Source organism: Athene cunicularia, assembly GCF_003259725.1.
Source record: "Athene cunicularia isolate RWA chromosome 2 unlocalized genomic scaffold, athCun1 chr2_part1, whole genome shotgun sequence".
In the NCBI taxonomy this organism is placed as follows: domain Eukaryota; kingdom Metazoa; phylum Chordata; class Aves; order Strigiformes; family Strigidae; genus Athene; species Athene cunicularia.
In genome coordinates this window covers 111,948,010-111,966,203 of record NW_020799095.1, presented here as the reverse complement: position 1 = coordinate 111,966,203, position 18,194 = coordinate 111,948,010, and the positions used below count along the sequence as shown (strand labels likewise).

Sequence of the window (18,194 nt, the reverse complement as noted above, 5' to 3'; positions counted from 1 at the left end):
TATTTTCATGAGTTAACTGGAAAAAAACAATATTTTAGAGATGATGTAAAAACAATTGCTAGTTATCACACTTGAAGCAGTAGAGTGCTAAACTGAAGAGTGCTCTGAAAAGATTTGTGAGTTAATACCTCACTGGAAAGCCTGCCTTCCCATGAGTCAAGCCTCCTAATCTATTTAATTTGTCAAAGGCACACTGATTTGCTTATTGTCATAGATATTGTCAAAGGCAGCAGAAATTTGGTGTGAGAGTGCTATCCAGGCTAACAGTCAAAAGTGTGACAAAATCCAGCTCCTAGAAGTTAAAGCTTGACAAATTTAGACAGAAAATAGTGTGGATCTTTTTTTTTTTTAAAAAACAAACCAAAAACACACACACACATAAAAAAAAAAAAAAGGTATTTAAGCTTTGAAACCACTTTCCAGCTAGAAGAGCACTTCATCACTGGAAGCCATTCATTCTGAGTTAGATATATTTTCTAAACTATTTAACTTGAATTTAATTCAGTTCTTGCTGCATTGACGAAAATTGTTGAATATTTTATTTGCTGAAAAATGCAGACTTGGATTGATCCATAACTATTTTAAGATTTTTGATAAATCAAACTAATAGCTGCATTTTATTTTAAAATTATCTTCTTTATTAAAAGACTGAAATAAATGTGGCACAGAATTCACGGATCAAACTTTGCCTATCTAAAATAAGTCTATAGTCAATTTCCATGTAAAATCTTGAGAAAGAAGCAGACACTCTCTGAGCATAATTAATTTCATTTTAAGATAAATGTCCAAATAAAGAGAGAAGGTAACCACCTCCTGGAAGCATCTAGTTCACCCCCTTTCTGCAGAAGAAGCTCAGACCATGATGCTAGAAAAATTGTGTACATTACAGGCAACAAGAGCTAAGTGAGATGTATTGCAGCTTTAGAAATGTAATGTAGGTAATTTATTTCTGAGCTCTATACAGACAGAAAGCTACACCACCACCACCCCCCTTAATTATAAGGTTAAATAATTTTGTCCAATTTTTAATTTTTGACAACAAAGTTTTATATTTTTTCTAGCCCTGCAAGAATATGTCAGGAAACCAAAATTAACTATTTATACAGCTTTAATCCATTGGCCAGTGGTATGTAGGCAAGCTAGGTGATTGCAATGGTATGCTCTATCTCTGCCTCCTATAAATCTGTTACTAAATGACTGTAGCTACTGATTGGAAAATACCATTCTGGAGGTATCACTGAGAACTGCACATGGCTCAGATATTTGCCACTGTCTCCCAGGGTTATATAAAGTTTTAGTTACATTCTTTCTGTGTTTCTCCTCATGGTTTCTGACAACCTCCACCGGTCTTTCCTTCACTATAATGGTATTCCATATTTTCCTAGTTTCCATATCATTAATCCTTCTGCTTGATGACCAGACCATTTTACTGTTCACTTCTTTGCTACAATAAATTTGGCAACAGCCTACCACTATAATTAATTCTTTTGGATCAAAGGCATTTTGCAATTATTTAATCATAATGTCAGATATGCTTTCCATAAGAGAAGGTTTATCTGCAGTTACAAAATGATGTGGATGCTACAGACAAATATTGACTTCCTACTAGTGGCCGCAGTAAACTGTCCCACATTCTGCCCCTTCTCCATGTTTTCTGGCACACATGGACTTTTTCCTGAAGTAATTTTTTAAAAATTGCCAATGCTTATTCTGTGAGTACTGAAACTGAACACCAACAGTCACCTCTCACTGAAAATTTTTGTATGTGCTGCGGTTACCATGGTACCAACCTGAGCAGTTGATGTCTAAATATAGGGCAGGATAAAGGATATATCTTTTCAACAACTAATAGAATGAAGTAAAAATTTTACTGCTTCAGTAACTTAGAGCATTTAAAATACTGGCCACTTTCATCATACCAAGATTAAAATACTTAAAAATCAGTCATAACATATTCAGTGTGGTTTACTAGCTTTCATGGAACTGATCTGAAAAAAAGCCACATTCTCAAAGAGAGTAACTCACAGCCATATGACAGAGCATACAGCAAGTCTATCAAAGACCATATAAAGAAGCACAAAGAATTTAATTTGCTGAAAAATGCTGGGTGCCAGAAGCAATATGGAGATACTGTAAGAATTTCACAAAGCTGGGCCCTGGTTTCTACAGAATGTCTGCACTGAGTATACTTCGTTCAAGAAAGTGTTTGTAGTGGGTAACATTTATCAGACTTAAACCGACTCATGAAGTATAAATAAATATTATTAGGATTTCATGAAAGCTGAACTGCATGAAGAAGTGCACTTGAGATTGCTTTGTCTATCCTAACAGTTTTTAGGAGAATATCAAACAAGACATCAATGTCATAGCAATTTGAAAGACTACGGTTCTTGCAGCACTAGTCCTCACACTCATTTGTCTGAGTAGATCACCAGAAGCTCAGCTCTCTCAGCGATAGTGCTGCTCTCAGACATGGGGTGAGCTACAGGGGGTTACTGGTGAACTAATAATATCATGCACATTACTTTATCTGCCAGTTCTCTGATGGTTTCACAGGTATAAGGACTTTGGAAAGACATAAAGCAACTTTTCAGATATAAGAAGTTAATTCAGTCTTTTGTTATCATGTAATGCAGCTCACATAAATAAAAGACCAGTTAAATGAGAAGAGCATATCTCCAATCCACTGCAAAGTCCCCTGAATATTTAAACATTTCTATGTATATCTGCATTGCTAAACTGTTGTTTGTATCAGCCCTGACATTCTCTGGGACTAACACCATATTTTGATGTGATTTCTAACAGAAACACTGTTCCAGTTCACTAGCTGTTACTGTATAGTCAGGGGAAAAATTATTGCAAGGAAAAGCACATTTTAAAATGTCAGAACAACTGTTAAGATTCAGAATGCAAATTCTGTCTGTTATACTCCAAAATCCCCTCAACCACCAAGTCCAGACTCTCTGACTGCAGGGGTGCTCGGCACAATATGTGATTGGGCTGATATAGAAAGAGACATTCTACACTTGAGAGTCTTTTTGGAGATCACTTATAAAGGGAAGAAAACATTGGGAAATTTCCAAAACATGTCATGAACAAAATGTTGCTGCAAAGGCAGGAGTCTTGCTTGCAAAATCAATATATACTCTGTCAATTAACCAAATACCTTTATTTTCACTGAACAAGGAGCAAATCAAGACTTCTCTGTGTTTCTCTATTACTCATCTACAAGTAATTTCTTTTTAGGGCCCTAAAAAATTCCTATGCTGATATCTACTTTTAGCCATATAAGAATATTGTGTTACATTCACACACTGCTCCTATAAAATGTCAAATAAGTAATGAAGGGATGGGTATATGCCAGCTCTTCTTCTTACTCTAAACCAGAAAAATTCTGTGCCACACTAAAGTAGACGCAAATACTATAAAAACACCCTTCAGGTTATGAATCTTTGAAGTTCATTTCTGTTTTCTTAGGCAACATTTCTGGATGTGCAACTCTGGTCCCTCTTCATTAGATACTATTAGCCTAGAAATAAGATTGCTCACTTGTAGAATTATGATCTAAGGAGAAACCCAGTAAAATTTACAGTAAACTAACTTTACTCCATGAGGACAAAATGACTGCAAATCTAAAAACCCAATTAAATGAGTTTATCAATAAATCATAATCTGAATTTCAACATTAGGGAAGACAAATGTGCCTTCATCAAAACCGAGTGCCCTCATTCACAAGTATTTAGTCCCTTAAAAAGAAAGATTTGAACACTCTTACTTATGAATAAGCATTTTAGGTAGGTAAAATCCAGTAAGATAATGACCTCCTTCAACACCCACTGAATTAATAAGGCTGGGGGTAATTAGGAGCTGAGCTTCTCCTAGTCTCACATATCATGCCTCTGTTTTGGTTATCAATCTAATGTGATTTGCAAGCTTGCTTCCTTAGAGACACTCTCTTTTGTTTGGCAGCCAACACCAGCAGAAGGAATAGTTTACTGCATGGTATTTCCAAAAGGGGCACAGGTTAGAATACCATAATCACAGTTCTCACTGAGATTTCATTAAAGTAGAAGAGTGCACACACTACAAGAAAGACAGGTAACACTGTCAAATGTAAGATATGCTCAGCATTTCTGGTTGTGAGACACAGGTGTTTATTTCCTAAACTTTAACTATTCTAAATTTTCTGTAACAGATGTTTGTTTCAGATCTTCATTAAATTGTTTTAATCCTGAAATTTGTTTTCAAATACAGATCAACAGAAAATAAAAACCCTTTGTTTATTCCATGCTTAAAATTCTTAGTGAACTTTTTTAGCTGAAAATTTCACTTCCTCTATCCAGAGCTTCCAACAGGGACTACGTTTTATGTCAAAGATGTATTTTGCTGTAAATCTGCCCACGTTTCTGTAGCACTTTCAGTAACTAAATTCCCTCTAATTTCTGTTTATACTGACAATGCTACAGGCAAATACATCTCTGGCAGCTAGGCTGGTCTTTGACTGGTTTATGTCTATGAGCTGTGCGACTCACTCCGGCACAGTGAGTGAATGATTCTCTTGGTAGACCTAAGACTTAACTATGGAGGGTAGTGGCTCACTGTCTGGAGAGAGACCAAGAGCCAGACTGGCAGTGGAAAGGCAAAAGCCAGGAAAAGAAGCCTTACCCTCAAGAATGGCATGGGGGAATAAAACATGTATTAAAGGAAATTGTGTCTCTTTGTAGCTCTATTGTGAAGCAAACATGCAGGAAAATCACTGACATGTCACTGAAGACTTTCAATGTTTGTAAAATTGAACCTAAAAACACTCTATATAGTCACTTTATTATTTGTTAGTATTGTTAGCATCAGCTATATAAGCATCAGTATTTCTCACATAAGATAGAGGTAGGTATTGATATACACATGCACTTAAAATCATAGATCATTGCAAACGGGACTTCATAGACTCTATCCGACTCCCATTAAGTCCATGTGAATTGGACTGGGTTCTAAAAGTGCAAAATACCATTCAGAAATTATACCTTTCCTTTAGTGAAATTATCATGTCTTTTTCTGATTAACTTTCTTCTGCCAGTATCTCCCAAAAGGCCTTGGAGCATGACATACACATCTGCGTCTGTTCCTGACCCAGGTGATGCTCCCGTAGTGATACAGAGAACATAACTTTTGACTGTAGGGAAAATAGATCAAAAGTTTACCATAGCTTAATTAGTTTAAAAGTATGTTATCTAATAAATTACTACTGCTATATTTTAATTTTTGGTCCTTCACAGAATGATCAAATCGCCAAACTATATTATAATGCTTAGAAAAGCACAGAACCTTTGTAATTAAAATTTAAGAACCGCTATTATAAGGAGTAGTAAGCTAAATAGTTTGTGCATGGGCCTGAAACACAGGCAGAAGAGAAAATGAAAGAAAAATAAACACATCACAGATTGTTACGAAAACATGAAAATAATACTCTACCACACACTTCCATGCTTTTAAACATGTAACACTCCTATGAAACAGTTCCCAGGCTATGGATGATACTAAATTACTCAAAAAGCACATCTCCTCTGTGAGCCTCAGGGAGTTCAAGTGAAGCTGAACTCTGTCAGAAAGATGGCAACTTTTGTATTTCCTCTGGATTATGGTCCAGTCAGTGGCTGCCTGCTCTGCACAGTACTAGATGCAGTTATTGGCCTCAGCAGAGGGTTTCCAGAAGAACTGTGTTCTCTGACATGGCATCTTACTTACAACTCTTGAGCTGAGCATTTCTTGGATGACTGTTAAGTACCTATTTGTACTCCCAGAGAAATGCATAATACACTGGTGATCTGGACCCCAAAATAAGAAAGAAGCCACATCCCCAAAGCATTCAGTTGAAAAAGAGAAAAAAAATATAGGGAGAAAGCAAAGAAAACAATATCTGTTTTCATGTTAAACGCTCCTTGGAAAGAGGAGCAGCATTTGTAAAGATTTAAATAACCGTGGTCTTCCAGGAAAAAAAAAAAAAAAAAAAGTATTTAAAACACAAAGATCCTTCCCAGGGAATACCCCAGCAGTAGTCTTCTCAAATTTCTCAAATTCATATTCAAGGAGCTTCTGCCCAAGTGCTTTTTTTTTGAGACTAGCTTTGAAAGCACAGCAGAAAAGGCAAGGAATAGACGGATTACTTGGGATATTGAAGTAAGTCCTTAACTCCTGAGAAACACTTGGAGGATACTGAGATATTCCCATGGTAGAATATCCATTTAGGACAACAGTTCTTCCATTCTTCACTAGCTTTGGTTATAAAACCTCCTAAGAAACACAGAGCAAACTAATAAAATCCAGTCTTGAGGTGATCAAGGAACAACGCGCATGAAGAGGTTTGACGACATGTAACTGCTAGGTCACAGAAGAAAAACGCCTGAAATTCTAACACAGATATGTGAGCTTCTGTTGTGAGAGGCCATAGATCTCCTTCTTATCTGAAATTACAGTATGAGAGTTATTTCCTCTGGATTTCCTTTGTTTTCTCTGGGAGAGAATCAAATCATATTATTGAGAAAAAGCTGAACTCTGATTACTGTTCAAAACTCTTTAAATATTTTCAGTGCTGTATGCTTGCTCTTTTATGTGTCACAAACTGATACCAATCAGACTTGAATGCACCATGCTCAGTTACAGGGTCTGAGATTTATTTTTTTTTAAACACTGGTGTGGATTGGACCTAGCCATGCATGACTAGCTAAAATGAATAGAAAGCATCTGCTAAATCCTTTGGGCTGCTCTGAAAATCAGCCATCATCACTGACCACATGTTTTCCAGTGTTTCTTATTTGTGACAAACCTGCTGGAAAAGGAGAGCCAGCTGTGAGAACTGGAAGCTCAGCCACTCTTCCTCCTTCTTCATCTGCAAAGTTGCGACAAAATGGGAATTCTAGAACATTTTTATTTTCTCTGTGTTGAAGCTTTACCTTAGCAAAGAGTAAAAAGAAATAGCTTCAGCATCTGTTGTGCTCTAATGGAAACTCTCTCAAAAGACATACTATTAAACAGCTATGACACATCATCTCAATATTAAAAAAGAATAGGAAATCAATTTTTCTAATTTTTTTTTTAAAGCAACCTTTTAAAAGAGAAGGAATAAATATATTTCCCAATTAAAATAATTAAAATTTTGTCAACATTACTGCTGTAAAGACTGCAGTAAGGGAAAAAATTATTTGGTTCAAAAAGGTTCCTTTATGTAACCTATTCATCCAGCATATGGAAGAAAAAGAAGTGTTGATATGCCCATTTCAGCTTGTGAGAAATACCAATATGCCACAACATTTTTCAGTGCAGACTGTTTTCTCATTCTAAGTAACAGGAGAAGGAAAATGAAGTGCTTCTGGGAAAAACTGAAAACAAGAAATTAAGAATGTTTTATGGCATGTATATATATCTGTACATATGTATCACATGAATTTATGGAGTATGTTACTAAATATTTTTAATCTCTATGAATTCTATATATAAAGTAATAAAGGGGTGATCCTGAGCTAAGTAGTTTAGTCTTACTATAAGAAAACATATTTTAATAATGAGGTGTCATACACTATGTTACTACCAGCTACACCAAGAGATAAAGTTAAAGCTAGACCAGGCATCATATTTGAAAATACATTGTAGGAAGTAGCCCTGCTTTGAAAATGGAACAGAGAATTCACTCATACATTTCTTCATGACCTAACTCACTAAAATGACCAAACCCTTAACCTAGTAAGCTCAACCATCTTTGTTTAGCAGTTGTCACTGGGAGGTGGTAGCATTATTTTGTCTTTAAAAGACTCCTATTATTAATCATTATGACACACACATTGAAAAGATTTTTTTTAAAAAATGCAGTGTGAAGTATAATGTTAATATAGTATCTCTCTCATACTAACATCTATATTTCTGAACAGCTTCCTGAAAACCAAATTTCATTTACTGTGCTTTATTTCTCCAAGAGGTAAAAGAAGCAACAATAAAGATGTTAGCTATTACATGCTTCAGAAATAAAGCATATCTTACTTAATTTTGTTCTGGACAATATTTCAATGATTTCATTTTCCTCAAAAATGTCAAGAGAATTATTTTGCAGTTATGATTCTAAAAGTGAATTCTGAATCTAAATGTGGAATTCAACCAACTGCACCTGCATTTACTTGTGACAGAAGGGGGGAAATCTCAGAGTCTCTGTGAGGTGCAACCTTGTAAAATCAAAATAAAATATTACAGAAATGACCATCCTGGTTCTAACCAGCAGTATAAGTAGACTGCAAACCTGTCTTTAATAACAGATATTATCCACAAACTCTTATACCAACCTAGTTATTTCATACAAAGATTCAGTCGATCCTGCTATGGAATCCATGGAATAACAGAGGAAATGTCTTTCTAAAAGCCCAATAATTTACATATATTGCAAAGCAGGGAAATTTGTATTTTCTTTCTCTAATACTACCTAATGTAAATGTGCATCTTTTCCCTACTTATATAAATGATATTTTTTCTAACTCAGCTTTGAGCCATCGTGCTGAGCTAATTAAGTAAACCAGGCTAATGGATGTCACTGTTTTAAAGAGCCAAGTTTCCATTTTGAAATTTTTACTGTGATCCACTGTCTCCTACAATATCCAAAAAGCTGTCAATTCTATCAATAGATTTGTTAGATGAGTATTTCATCTGGCTACAAAGATGAAATTAACAACCTGCCTACCATTTAAATGTCAGGGGGTTCAGCTCACTGACATCATCTATTGGACAGGAAAATTATTTTTTTTTCTCTGATTTTTAATGAGAACAAAATAAAAACATTAATGTACAAAAGTGTGTCCTCAATTTGAAAGATGACTCTTTCACTTAGACTTCTTTTTATTTTGCCAACATAAGAGGATTGTATAGTGAATTGCCACAGCAATTTCAGTGCTATGTCAGATTTTAGCTTTCAGCATCTTGGACATCAGAAGAAAGACTGTCACTTTTGCTATTCACTTCTTTTTTTCACATGCCAACTTAAAAGGCAGATATTTTCATCAAAAGGCATTGCTAGTGTCTGGCTTAATTATTTGCCTTGGATCACTGGGTCTACAATATGTAACAGCCAATTTGGAGTTATGTAAATACTGCAGTGTACGAAAGTGGGTACAGTTCTGAAAAACCACTGGATATGCTATAGATGAGGGCACATCTGTATATATGCCCTCCAGAAATCCACTTCTGTTTACAAGATTTGTGTTATCCATAGCTGTCCTAGTAAGTGTTTAGAGTAGTCTCTGAAGCTACCACTCTAAAGTGTTGTCACCAGAAAAAAAAAAAAAAAAAAAAAAAAAAAAAAAAAAAAAAAAAAAAAAAAAAAAAAAAGAGAGAATTTTACAAGACACAATAAGTAATTACTTTAGTTCTAATTTTTTACCTCACGGCAATTCCAAGTCTCTCCTTCTCTAGATTCTTCAATTTCTAGGCGAACTTTGAATATAGTATGGAATTTCTTATTGAGTTCAATTGAAGTCTCATAAATCTGCTTCTTTTTAAGGGATCCTTTGGGGAATATGACTGAAGTACAGATACCTTTTTCACCACATACAGTTAGAGACATTTTAGGATTCATGGAACTAGAAGAAATATCACTAGTTGTGACAAAAACATCCCAAATCCCTGTCGAAACAAAACAGTAGAAAAGGATTAATGGGTTTGCTGAATATACAAAATAATCCAGCAATTTGTAACAGGCTGAGTTAGTGACTAGCAACCCATTCCCACCTTTGCACTAAGCTAAAATATTGGCACATAACAGTTTCACTCAATATGACTGATTTAGTGAGAAGCAGAGTTGGACACCAGCCCTTCCGCGGTGATAGCTGACCCTTCAGAGATGGGCGAGCCCAATAGCACTGTGCAGATAAGACTGCCAGTTCCATGTTAGGGACTTATGAAGAGCCATGCCAATCTGTCCCCTTGTAAATGTTTCCTCTGATGATTTAAAAATTTTTTTCTTAATAATCACCACTCAAAAGCAGCATATTTTCTACTAGATAGCACTGGTTATCAGGTTTGCCTTTGGTCAGGGGAGAGTATTTTTTTCATTTTAACTTTTTGAGGAGCTACTTAAACTAGAATGTTAAACTTTGCTAGATGTATTCTATAACAAGATGCTGATGCAATAAACTGGTTCAGAGCTTGAAATGTGATATTTTTATCACAGATCACCACAATTATCATGCCAGCAAAGTACAAAACTTTATCTTTCTTCTGTGAAGAAGTGATGTTTGCTGAGAGATTAAAAATAGTCCTGTATAAAAGAACATAGATTTGACTACTTTAGGAACACAGAAAACACTCAAAACCAGCAGTTTTACTTTAAAAAAAATTCCCAAATTATATTGAAAAGGAACAGTAACACATGTTCAAACTAAAGGTCTGGTTTGAAGCACTAGTCTCTTAAACATTCTAGATTAAATGACAGTCACCTGAAGGGTCATTAGGACTGCAGACTGATACCAGGTAGGCTCCTGAGTGAGTTTTGTAACTCTATACTGAACAGATATTTAGTTAAATGTCCAATCAACAAGACAGTTTTCAGGATCAGAAACTTGTACTCATCAAAAAAATCCCACTGATTTAGCTAGCTTTAATGTTTTATTTCGTATTAATAGAATATATGGAAAATTCAGGTCTATCAAAACCAGGTTTTCCAATTTAAAAAATCATTACTCCTACAGACAGGCTTTTGCCACCTGGCCTGGTACAGAATTGAGCACAATTTTTTTTTTTTTTATTAAGATAATTTAGCTCTGTTTATGCAAAGTGAGGTAAAGTATGGATTTAATAATTTCAAATAGCTATTTTGTATACCAAGGTATTTTACTAGGAGTAATGGAAACAGTGTCTTTCTGAGTTTATGTCCATAGTCCTGGAAAGTCCAGCTTCCTAACCACATCAGGCAAACCTTTATCTCCTACTACAAACTAATGCAATTAAAGTTTTATTACTTTAAATCAGGTGAAGATCTGTGCCATAAATTCAGGATTTGGTGAAGGTAAAAAGTTAGTACTCACCACCTTTAAAATAATCTAAAATAACTTCAGATGTTATGACTTTATGGATAATCATAAAGAGCTACCATTTTCAGGTCTGTGAACATTAAATATAAATGAAATAAATGATACCCATGAAAAAATGGAAGTCAAATTTAAATTTAGTATATCCCCTGTGATATAATCCAAGATTTTTTAGCCTTTTAGTACTGAAATATTAAGCCTTTAAACTAGCAATGTATAGCTGCCTAGGAAGACTGAATGGAAGGACTACTGTTGGATCATACAGTACCATGTGCTGCTATTAGATGTTAACTATATTGTATAATCTCTGATAAATTTGTCAAGATCCAATTTAAAAGCAGCTACATTAAGCTTCTTTCCTTCTCTTTAGTTAAATCTAAAAGAGATCTATGTTAAAAATTTATTCTTTCTTTCTCAGGAACCTTTTAATTTTTTCAGAATGGTATTAACAGACTGCTGAAACCCATTTGTCTTTCAGACAACTTTGTCCATTAGTTTAAATAACTCTTTTCCTTCCTTGATGTGCAAGCCACCGTAAATTTGATAGACACAACTATGTCTATTTTGAGCATTTAATCTGCTAGTCTGAATATGTCAATTTTTTTCAATACCCTTTCACAACAAAGACTTGACATATTCCCAGTCATCATGTCTTCTTTACAGCTCTTCCAGCTTGAACCAGTGCTTCTGGACAGAGGTGACCACAACTGCATATAGCATTATTGGTGAAATATTACTGGTTTAGGCATTAATTCTTTTCAGTCTTCACTGATAATGCCTACATACATTGCAGGGTCACAGTTACTTTACTCACAGCCACATCACATTATTGTCTCAAAAATTATCCTGCAATCATATAACAAACCCAGGTATTTCTCCAGTCATATCCTGCTGATGAACTCGTATATCAGAAATCTTTGCAAGACATGGAGATACAGATCCAGCATAGTTTTTAGGCTCTTAGCTACTACTTAGTTAGTAATTTCCCAAACAAATCAGTGGAAATTAGGAACCTGTACCAGAGTTACGAGTTCAAATATTTAGTTGGGTTTACGCCTAATTGTGTTCAAGCTTTGTGTTACAGAATTCAGTCCCATTGCTTTCATCCAGTTCTCAAAGTTTGTCACACAACCTCTTCATCTCCAGATAGTACTCACAGCTTTGTAGTACCAACAGATTTCATTAATGTCTTCATTCACTCTTCTCCAGCTCTTTACAATTCTTCCTTTTACTACTAATTTCCACTTTCTTATTGCTACCTAATAATTTCCCATAAAGCAAATAAATTTCAGTACTGAAATTTAGGCTGGTTAGATATCTACATTTCTCCTACAGGAAAATATTTCTAAAACTTTGTTTTACAATCTATCTTTGTTTTACTATCTATCTTCAGTAAAGTCGTGATGTGTTCTTTCTCATTTCCTATTTCTCATTTTAACTATTCCTTTCTTTAAAGTGCATTATAAATGTTTGCATGTGATCAATTATTAAGTCTATAGTCACCTATATTATGCTTTCTATTTTTTTAGATGGTGCATCACCTTTGCTTGTTTTCAAGTCATACCTTTTGTCTTCATAAAAACGTTTGAAACCCTTGCTACAAGATCTGTCATTTCACTTCCCAATTCCTTCAATATTCTGGGCTAACGACTCAGTTGGTTGTCACTGTGTGACTACATGAAACTCAGAGTTTTATTTGTATTTCAGATTTGGTGATTTCCATTAGTAATTTTGGTTTTGCTTCCCCTGACAACATTATGGTTCCTCAATGAAAACAGACATAAAGTATTCTATTTGTTTAAGGGTTTTACCTACATCATCTTCAGTCTGCACTCTATTGTTCCTGCATAGTTATCCATCTTTCCAGGTTCTTTTTATAAGTAAATGGTTGAAGAACCTTTACTATTTGTTTTTATTCTTTTATAAAATCTGACTCAGCTTGACATTTCATAAGTCCCGTTGTATCCATATACTTTCTGACCTCTAAGGTATAGTGCTCTTTGCTGATCAGTCTTTTATTTTTCCATTCCTTATAGACTCTCTGCTTATTTGTCGTATTCTTTCTGAAGTTATTATACACCCAGACCAGAACTGATTTTCAATAGATACAGAGCTGAGTATTAATAATCACACACTGGAAAACATTAGCAAGTCAGATATTTGAAGGCTGTGTGTTTGTGGGAAATAGAGGAAGGAAAATATTTTTATATAGCTACATTCAGACCCTAATTAAGGTGCATAAACAACGATGCAATATTTCTCTCATTTTTCATACTATCAGTGAAGAAAGATGCAACAGACTCTGACCAACCTTGGGCTTCTGCTCTGAATTACCCTCAGGAGATGCCTGCCTCGCTCTGTGGATTATGTAGGGCACCTATGGAATTTACTTTTTTAGAGACATGGAATACCTGCAGTGGTGCAATACAGCTGTTTCTTATTCTGAAATTGACACTGCTCTAGCTGCTCATCCTATGCTTATATTTACATGGTATTCTGTCCTTCTGTTGTCTCAGTGACATTATATTTCTTTTTCCTTATATGATATATTTGCTAGTGGACTAAGTACAGTTAGCTAAATATGAAGATACACGCTACTAATAGGGTCTGCAACTATGTATAATAAAAAACTCTCTGAGCATAAAATTAAATATCCAAGAGCATAGAAATTAATAAAGATCCGTTTACACAACTGCTGATACAGAACACAAAATCACACCTTCAGATTAGTTAAACTTTACATAGTTTGGTCTACCAGTTCTGATTCAGATTTCATAAATGGACCCCAACCAACATTTTACACCTCTTCAAAAAAGACATGTGAGAGCGCTAAGAAATCCAGTGTCCTGGTAAAGCATAAAAGACTTATCCTGTTTCCAGTGTCTAAGTAGTTTTTGAATTTTGGTCTTTTTTTTCACTAAACAGTTTGAATAGGATATTGGGTTCAGGTCAACTAGCTGTTTGCGAGAACTTGTGCCATTGATGTAAGTAAAAAAGAAAACTGCAAATAAAAGCAAATGCTTTCTGCAAATATATGAACATAAGGGAAAATCTCATTCTGCTAAAAGAGTTTTTGTATCTCTTCTTGTGATTTCATCACTGTTTCAGAAGCCTTCTGCTCTGCATTGACTGCCATATGGAACAACCTACCTCTTTTTGCTTCAGATTTTTTTCTATCCTCAACTAAAAACATAGTTCCTTCATTGCTTCCATCACTTAATTTCTCTCTCCTGCTCTAGTCTGTCTTTCTTAAACATTATAATTCTATTTACCAGCTCTGGAGAGTGTCTGGAGAGACAATTTGTGTGACATGAAACTCACATTTAAGCTATATTACTTCTGTATTTTGGTTTTAATCTTAAAAATAAACCCCAAAATAACATGAATTACAATTAAAACAAAAACTGGAAGTTTTGATTATTTTGGACCTTACCATAAATCTTTCCTGGCAGCATCCCATTCCTGACTTTTCCGAGAAGTTTCAACATTCGTTCCGTCTGTGCATCACCAACTCCACTGTCTAACCATTGCTGGCAAAGAAATGCATACTGGCCATCAGGCTTGCCTGATTCATGGATGACAATTTGGTCCAGGTACCATCCAGCTCCATAACCCACATTATGGTGCTCAACAAGCACTTTGCTTAACTGTCCAAGGTCTACTGCTCTCATTTCAAAGGTACAAACCTGAGAACATAAAAGCAAAATGAATAGCAAACTGATCAAACCATGTATTTTACTGTCCACCTTTAAGAAGATTGTGTTTAGAAAGACAGATTGCTTTCAGTGCTGAAGTAACTTTTCCTTACTGAGACTAAAGAAAGATATTATAGGCAGACATTCATATTTAGAGATTCAGTTCAGAAAATATGTGGATCCTTGAATATGTACATTTTTCCTTGTACATGATCACTGCATCCCAGGCTTTATTATGAAAAATATCCCACTATTTTAGATAGAAAGAAACCTCTGATGATTAATTTACTTACCGGTAACATGAAAACTGAACTTTGATCAATTCCTCATAACTGAAGCAAAAGGAGTGCTTCAAATATCAGGATAGGTCTCATCTAAACTTTGGTTTAGATAAGGCATTTTATTTTTAAACATTTTAAAGTCTTTTAAATTCTAAGACATCCTATTTTTCAAATGGGAAATATTGTATTATTCATCTCTGAACAGAAATACTGACTCTGTTGATGACTATGTAAACAAAGGAAGATACTGACATTAGAAACTATAACTAAGGCTGTGCACGCATACAGGCAAGAATTGATGTGCTCTTCGGATGTAAATAGACATCTGTTTAAATATTGCTACGGCTACCAGTAAACAAAAGCTAAATGGCAACTGCACTAGTGCATGTTGGGATGAATAAATTATGTGAGTGAGAGAATGAATGTGTTCCATGCAAAAGATAATATGAGTGGGTGGGTAGATACATGGGCATGTGTGTGGGTGACATTAAAAAAACCCCAGATGGATAGTAGAAACAGACGCTATAATTTTTATTTGTTGCCAACCAATTTGCCACCAGGCAGGGAAAAGCATGAGGACCAGAAAGTAACAAAGAAAGAGATGATTTTTAGAAAGAATTATGTCATCTGGTCCATTCTCCTGTCTGTGTTGGACTATTCTCTACAATGTGCTCAGAAAAAGAAAACATCAGAGTTATTATTCCTATCACAGCCTTAGGACTTCCAGCATTCTTACCTTGTTATATCTACGATATCCCCAAACAGTTACCATGGCAAGTTATACCCCTTCATGTAATGCATATGTAGCCCAAAATAAGATCTAGCTGTGAGGAACATCTTGTAAATAACTTTTTGGGAGCACTCATTGCTTTTTAATTTTATTCTTTGTAGTTCTGAGCCAAATATAATTTTCTCTACATGTTTCATTTTCTCTACAGTCTACATGACCCTTGACTTAGAGGAAATAGCCTGTATTGCTAATATTCGTGTTCCTTCACAACTAACTCTATCTGAAAAAGGGACCTATCATTAGTCTCATTCTTTGTGATAATAATTAACAGTCATTAGACAACAGTGGTCATAATCACCCATTGTTATCAATGAATTCTCATAATAATACATTAAATTGCCTACTCCCTCAGCATTAGCAAGAGTGTACTTTTGATTGATGTCATTACATTTCTTTTTTTTCCCCCCCTCAGTATAAAGACATTCGGAACTGTATTAAACACACTACTGGAATGTAATTAATGAAAGCCAAAAGGATTTTATTTAAATTGTCTTGCTTTAGATAAAGTGTTAGCTAGGCAAAATTACAATCCCCATTTACTTAACCTATTAAACTGGTGAAAAAGTTAAGCATACAGTTACTTAAGTAAATATAAACCAGCCTTAATTTCTGCAGTAATTAAATCAACTTTACTCTCTTCTCTTGGATTTTGTTGTAATTTTCTGTCTTCCTAGGTTTTCCTTATATTGCAGTCCTTTATCAGTCAAGAGATATCCTTTTTTTTCATATCCTTACTTTTGTTTTCTTTGCCTATCCATTACGTATTTTCCAGGGATATTTCTGACATAATCTTGTCTCTCAAGACAGCTTGCCCTTTTCATCCTTTCCTTTTACCTTCTATTTTTAGATACTCTCACTAAAACCTCAATCCAACATTTTTATTAATCTACTTCTATGTAAAAAGAATGTAAGATTGGTAATAGTATGTCAGACTGTAGATCCATCTAGTCCAGTACGCTGTTGTCAACAACCACAAATAACAGATTTCTAGGGAAGAGTTGAAAAACAGGGCAAATATAGAGATGCTTCTTGAATATAAAGTCTCTCAGGCTTTAGCAATTTGTGGTTCAGAATTTCCCAAGCCAGAGATTGTGTCTTTCCACTTAACAGCACTCAGTGAAAGTTGTGTTCCATGACAATGTGCAATGGCTTTTTGCACCAACATGCATTTTACCATCTGCAACATCTTGTGCCAGAAAGTAAAATGTATTAACTATGCACTGTGTAAAAAGCCACCTCCATTGTTTTGAATCTGCCACCTGCAAGTTTCATTTAATGCTCTTGAGCCTTTGTATTTAATGAGAAAATACAATTACTCATTTTCTCTATGCCATTTTATAATTCTTATCTCCTTCTCCCTTACTCTCATCATTCCATTTCCAGGCCAAACAGTACTTGTTTTCTTAGTTGTGTATGGACGATTTTTCATATCGTTTGACATTCTTCTTGCACTTTTAACAGAACAAAACAAGGCATCTGTTATGCATCCACACCAGAGAACTTATCTGGAGGCATGACTGTATTTTCTAGGTAGGGGTGACTGATTTTTTTCCTTTTTTCTAATAATTCATAAACATTTGATCTGTTCTTTTTTTTTCCTTTTGTTTTGCCTCTACTGAGCACTGGGCTGACATCATTACAGAACTATCCTAATGCTAAGGTCACTTTCCTATTTCAGAGCCCATAATTTTGCATGCAAATTTAAGGGGTTTTCCCCTCACAGCCACTGCTTTTCATTTAGTTACAATGAATTTCATTTGTCATTTTATTACCCAGCCACTCTGCATGTGGTCCTTCTGCAGTCTCTGTCACCAACTTTAATATTCATTACCTTAAATAACTTAGTATGATTGAAACATTTTGCCATCTCTGTGCTCAACCCTTTCCCAAGAACCTATTGCACAATGAAGAACATGAATACACAAAATATCTAAGCTGAAGAAAACTTTCATTGTCCACAGTACAAAAGTAGCTCACCTAAAACAAAGGATCTGCTTGGGAAGATGTTCAGAACTCTTCTTTACTGCTCAACATAGTGGTTCTGATTTCTTTAACACTAGCAGCTCTGTCACTGACTCTGTATTAACATCTAGCTTGAAAGTGTCATGTAAATTATTTTTATTTTTAGACCTCTTTTCCAGGTTATGTCACAGACTATGTACCTTTATGTGTTTTATTAACTCTTCTAATTGCCTATAAACATTAGCTCTCAAAAATGTCAAGAATTAACCTGTATTTTTAATAATATCACCCAAGCAATCAACATCACAGAGCCCTTCCTGTATTTTTATAACACAGTTTGAGCTAAGGTAGTAATATTTTCCAAACAATGACATCTTTAAAAAAAAAAAAAAAAAAAAAAAAGGGG

General features: G+C 34.9%; 1 protein-coding gene across 1 annotated transcript in view; it reads right to left on the bottom strand.

Annotated features, from left to right (window-relative positions):
- LOC113477320 (lipoxygenase homology domain-containing protein 1-like) overlaps positions 1 to 18,194 on the bottom strand; it is a 159,821-nt gene that overhangs the window by 25,092 nt on the left and 116,535 nt on the right. Inside the window, exons 42-45 of the mRNA XM_026843568.1 lie at positions 14,494 to 14,746; positions 9,416 to 9,657; positions 6,824 to 6,950; positions 5,025 to 5,173 (exon numbers count right to left, since the gene is read on the bottom strand). Coding sequence (XP_026699369.1) covers positions 5,025 to 5,173; positions 6,824 to 6,950; positions 9,416 to 9,657; positions 14,494 to 14,746 — 771 coding nt within the window. The remainder of the gene's footprint in view (positions 1 to 5,024; positions 5,174 to 6,823; positions 6,951 to 9,415; positions 9,658 to 14,493; positions 14,747 to 18,194) is intronic.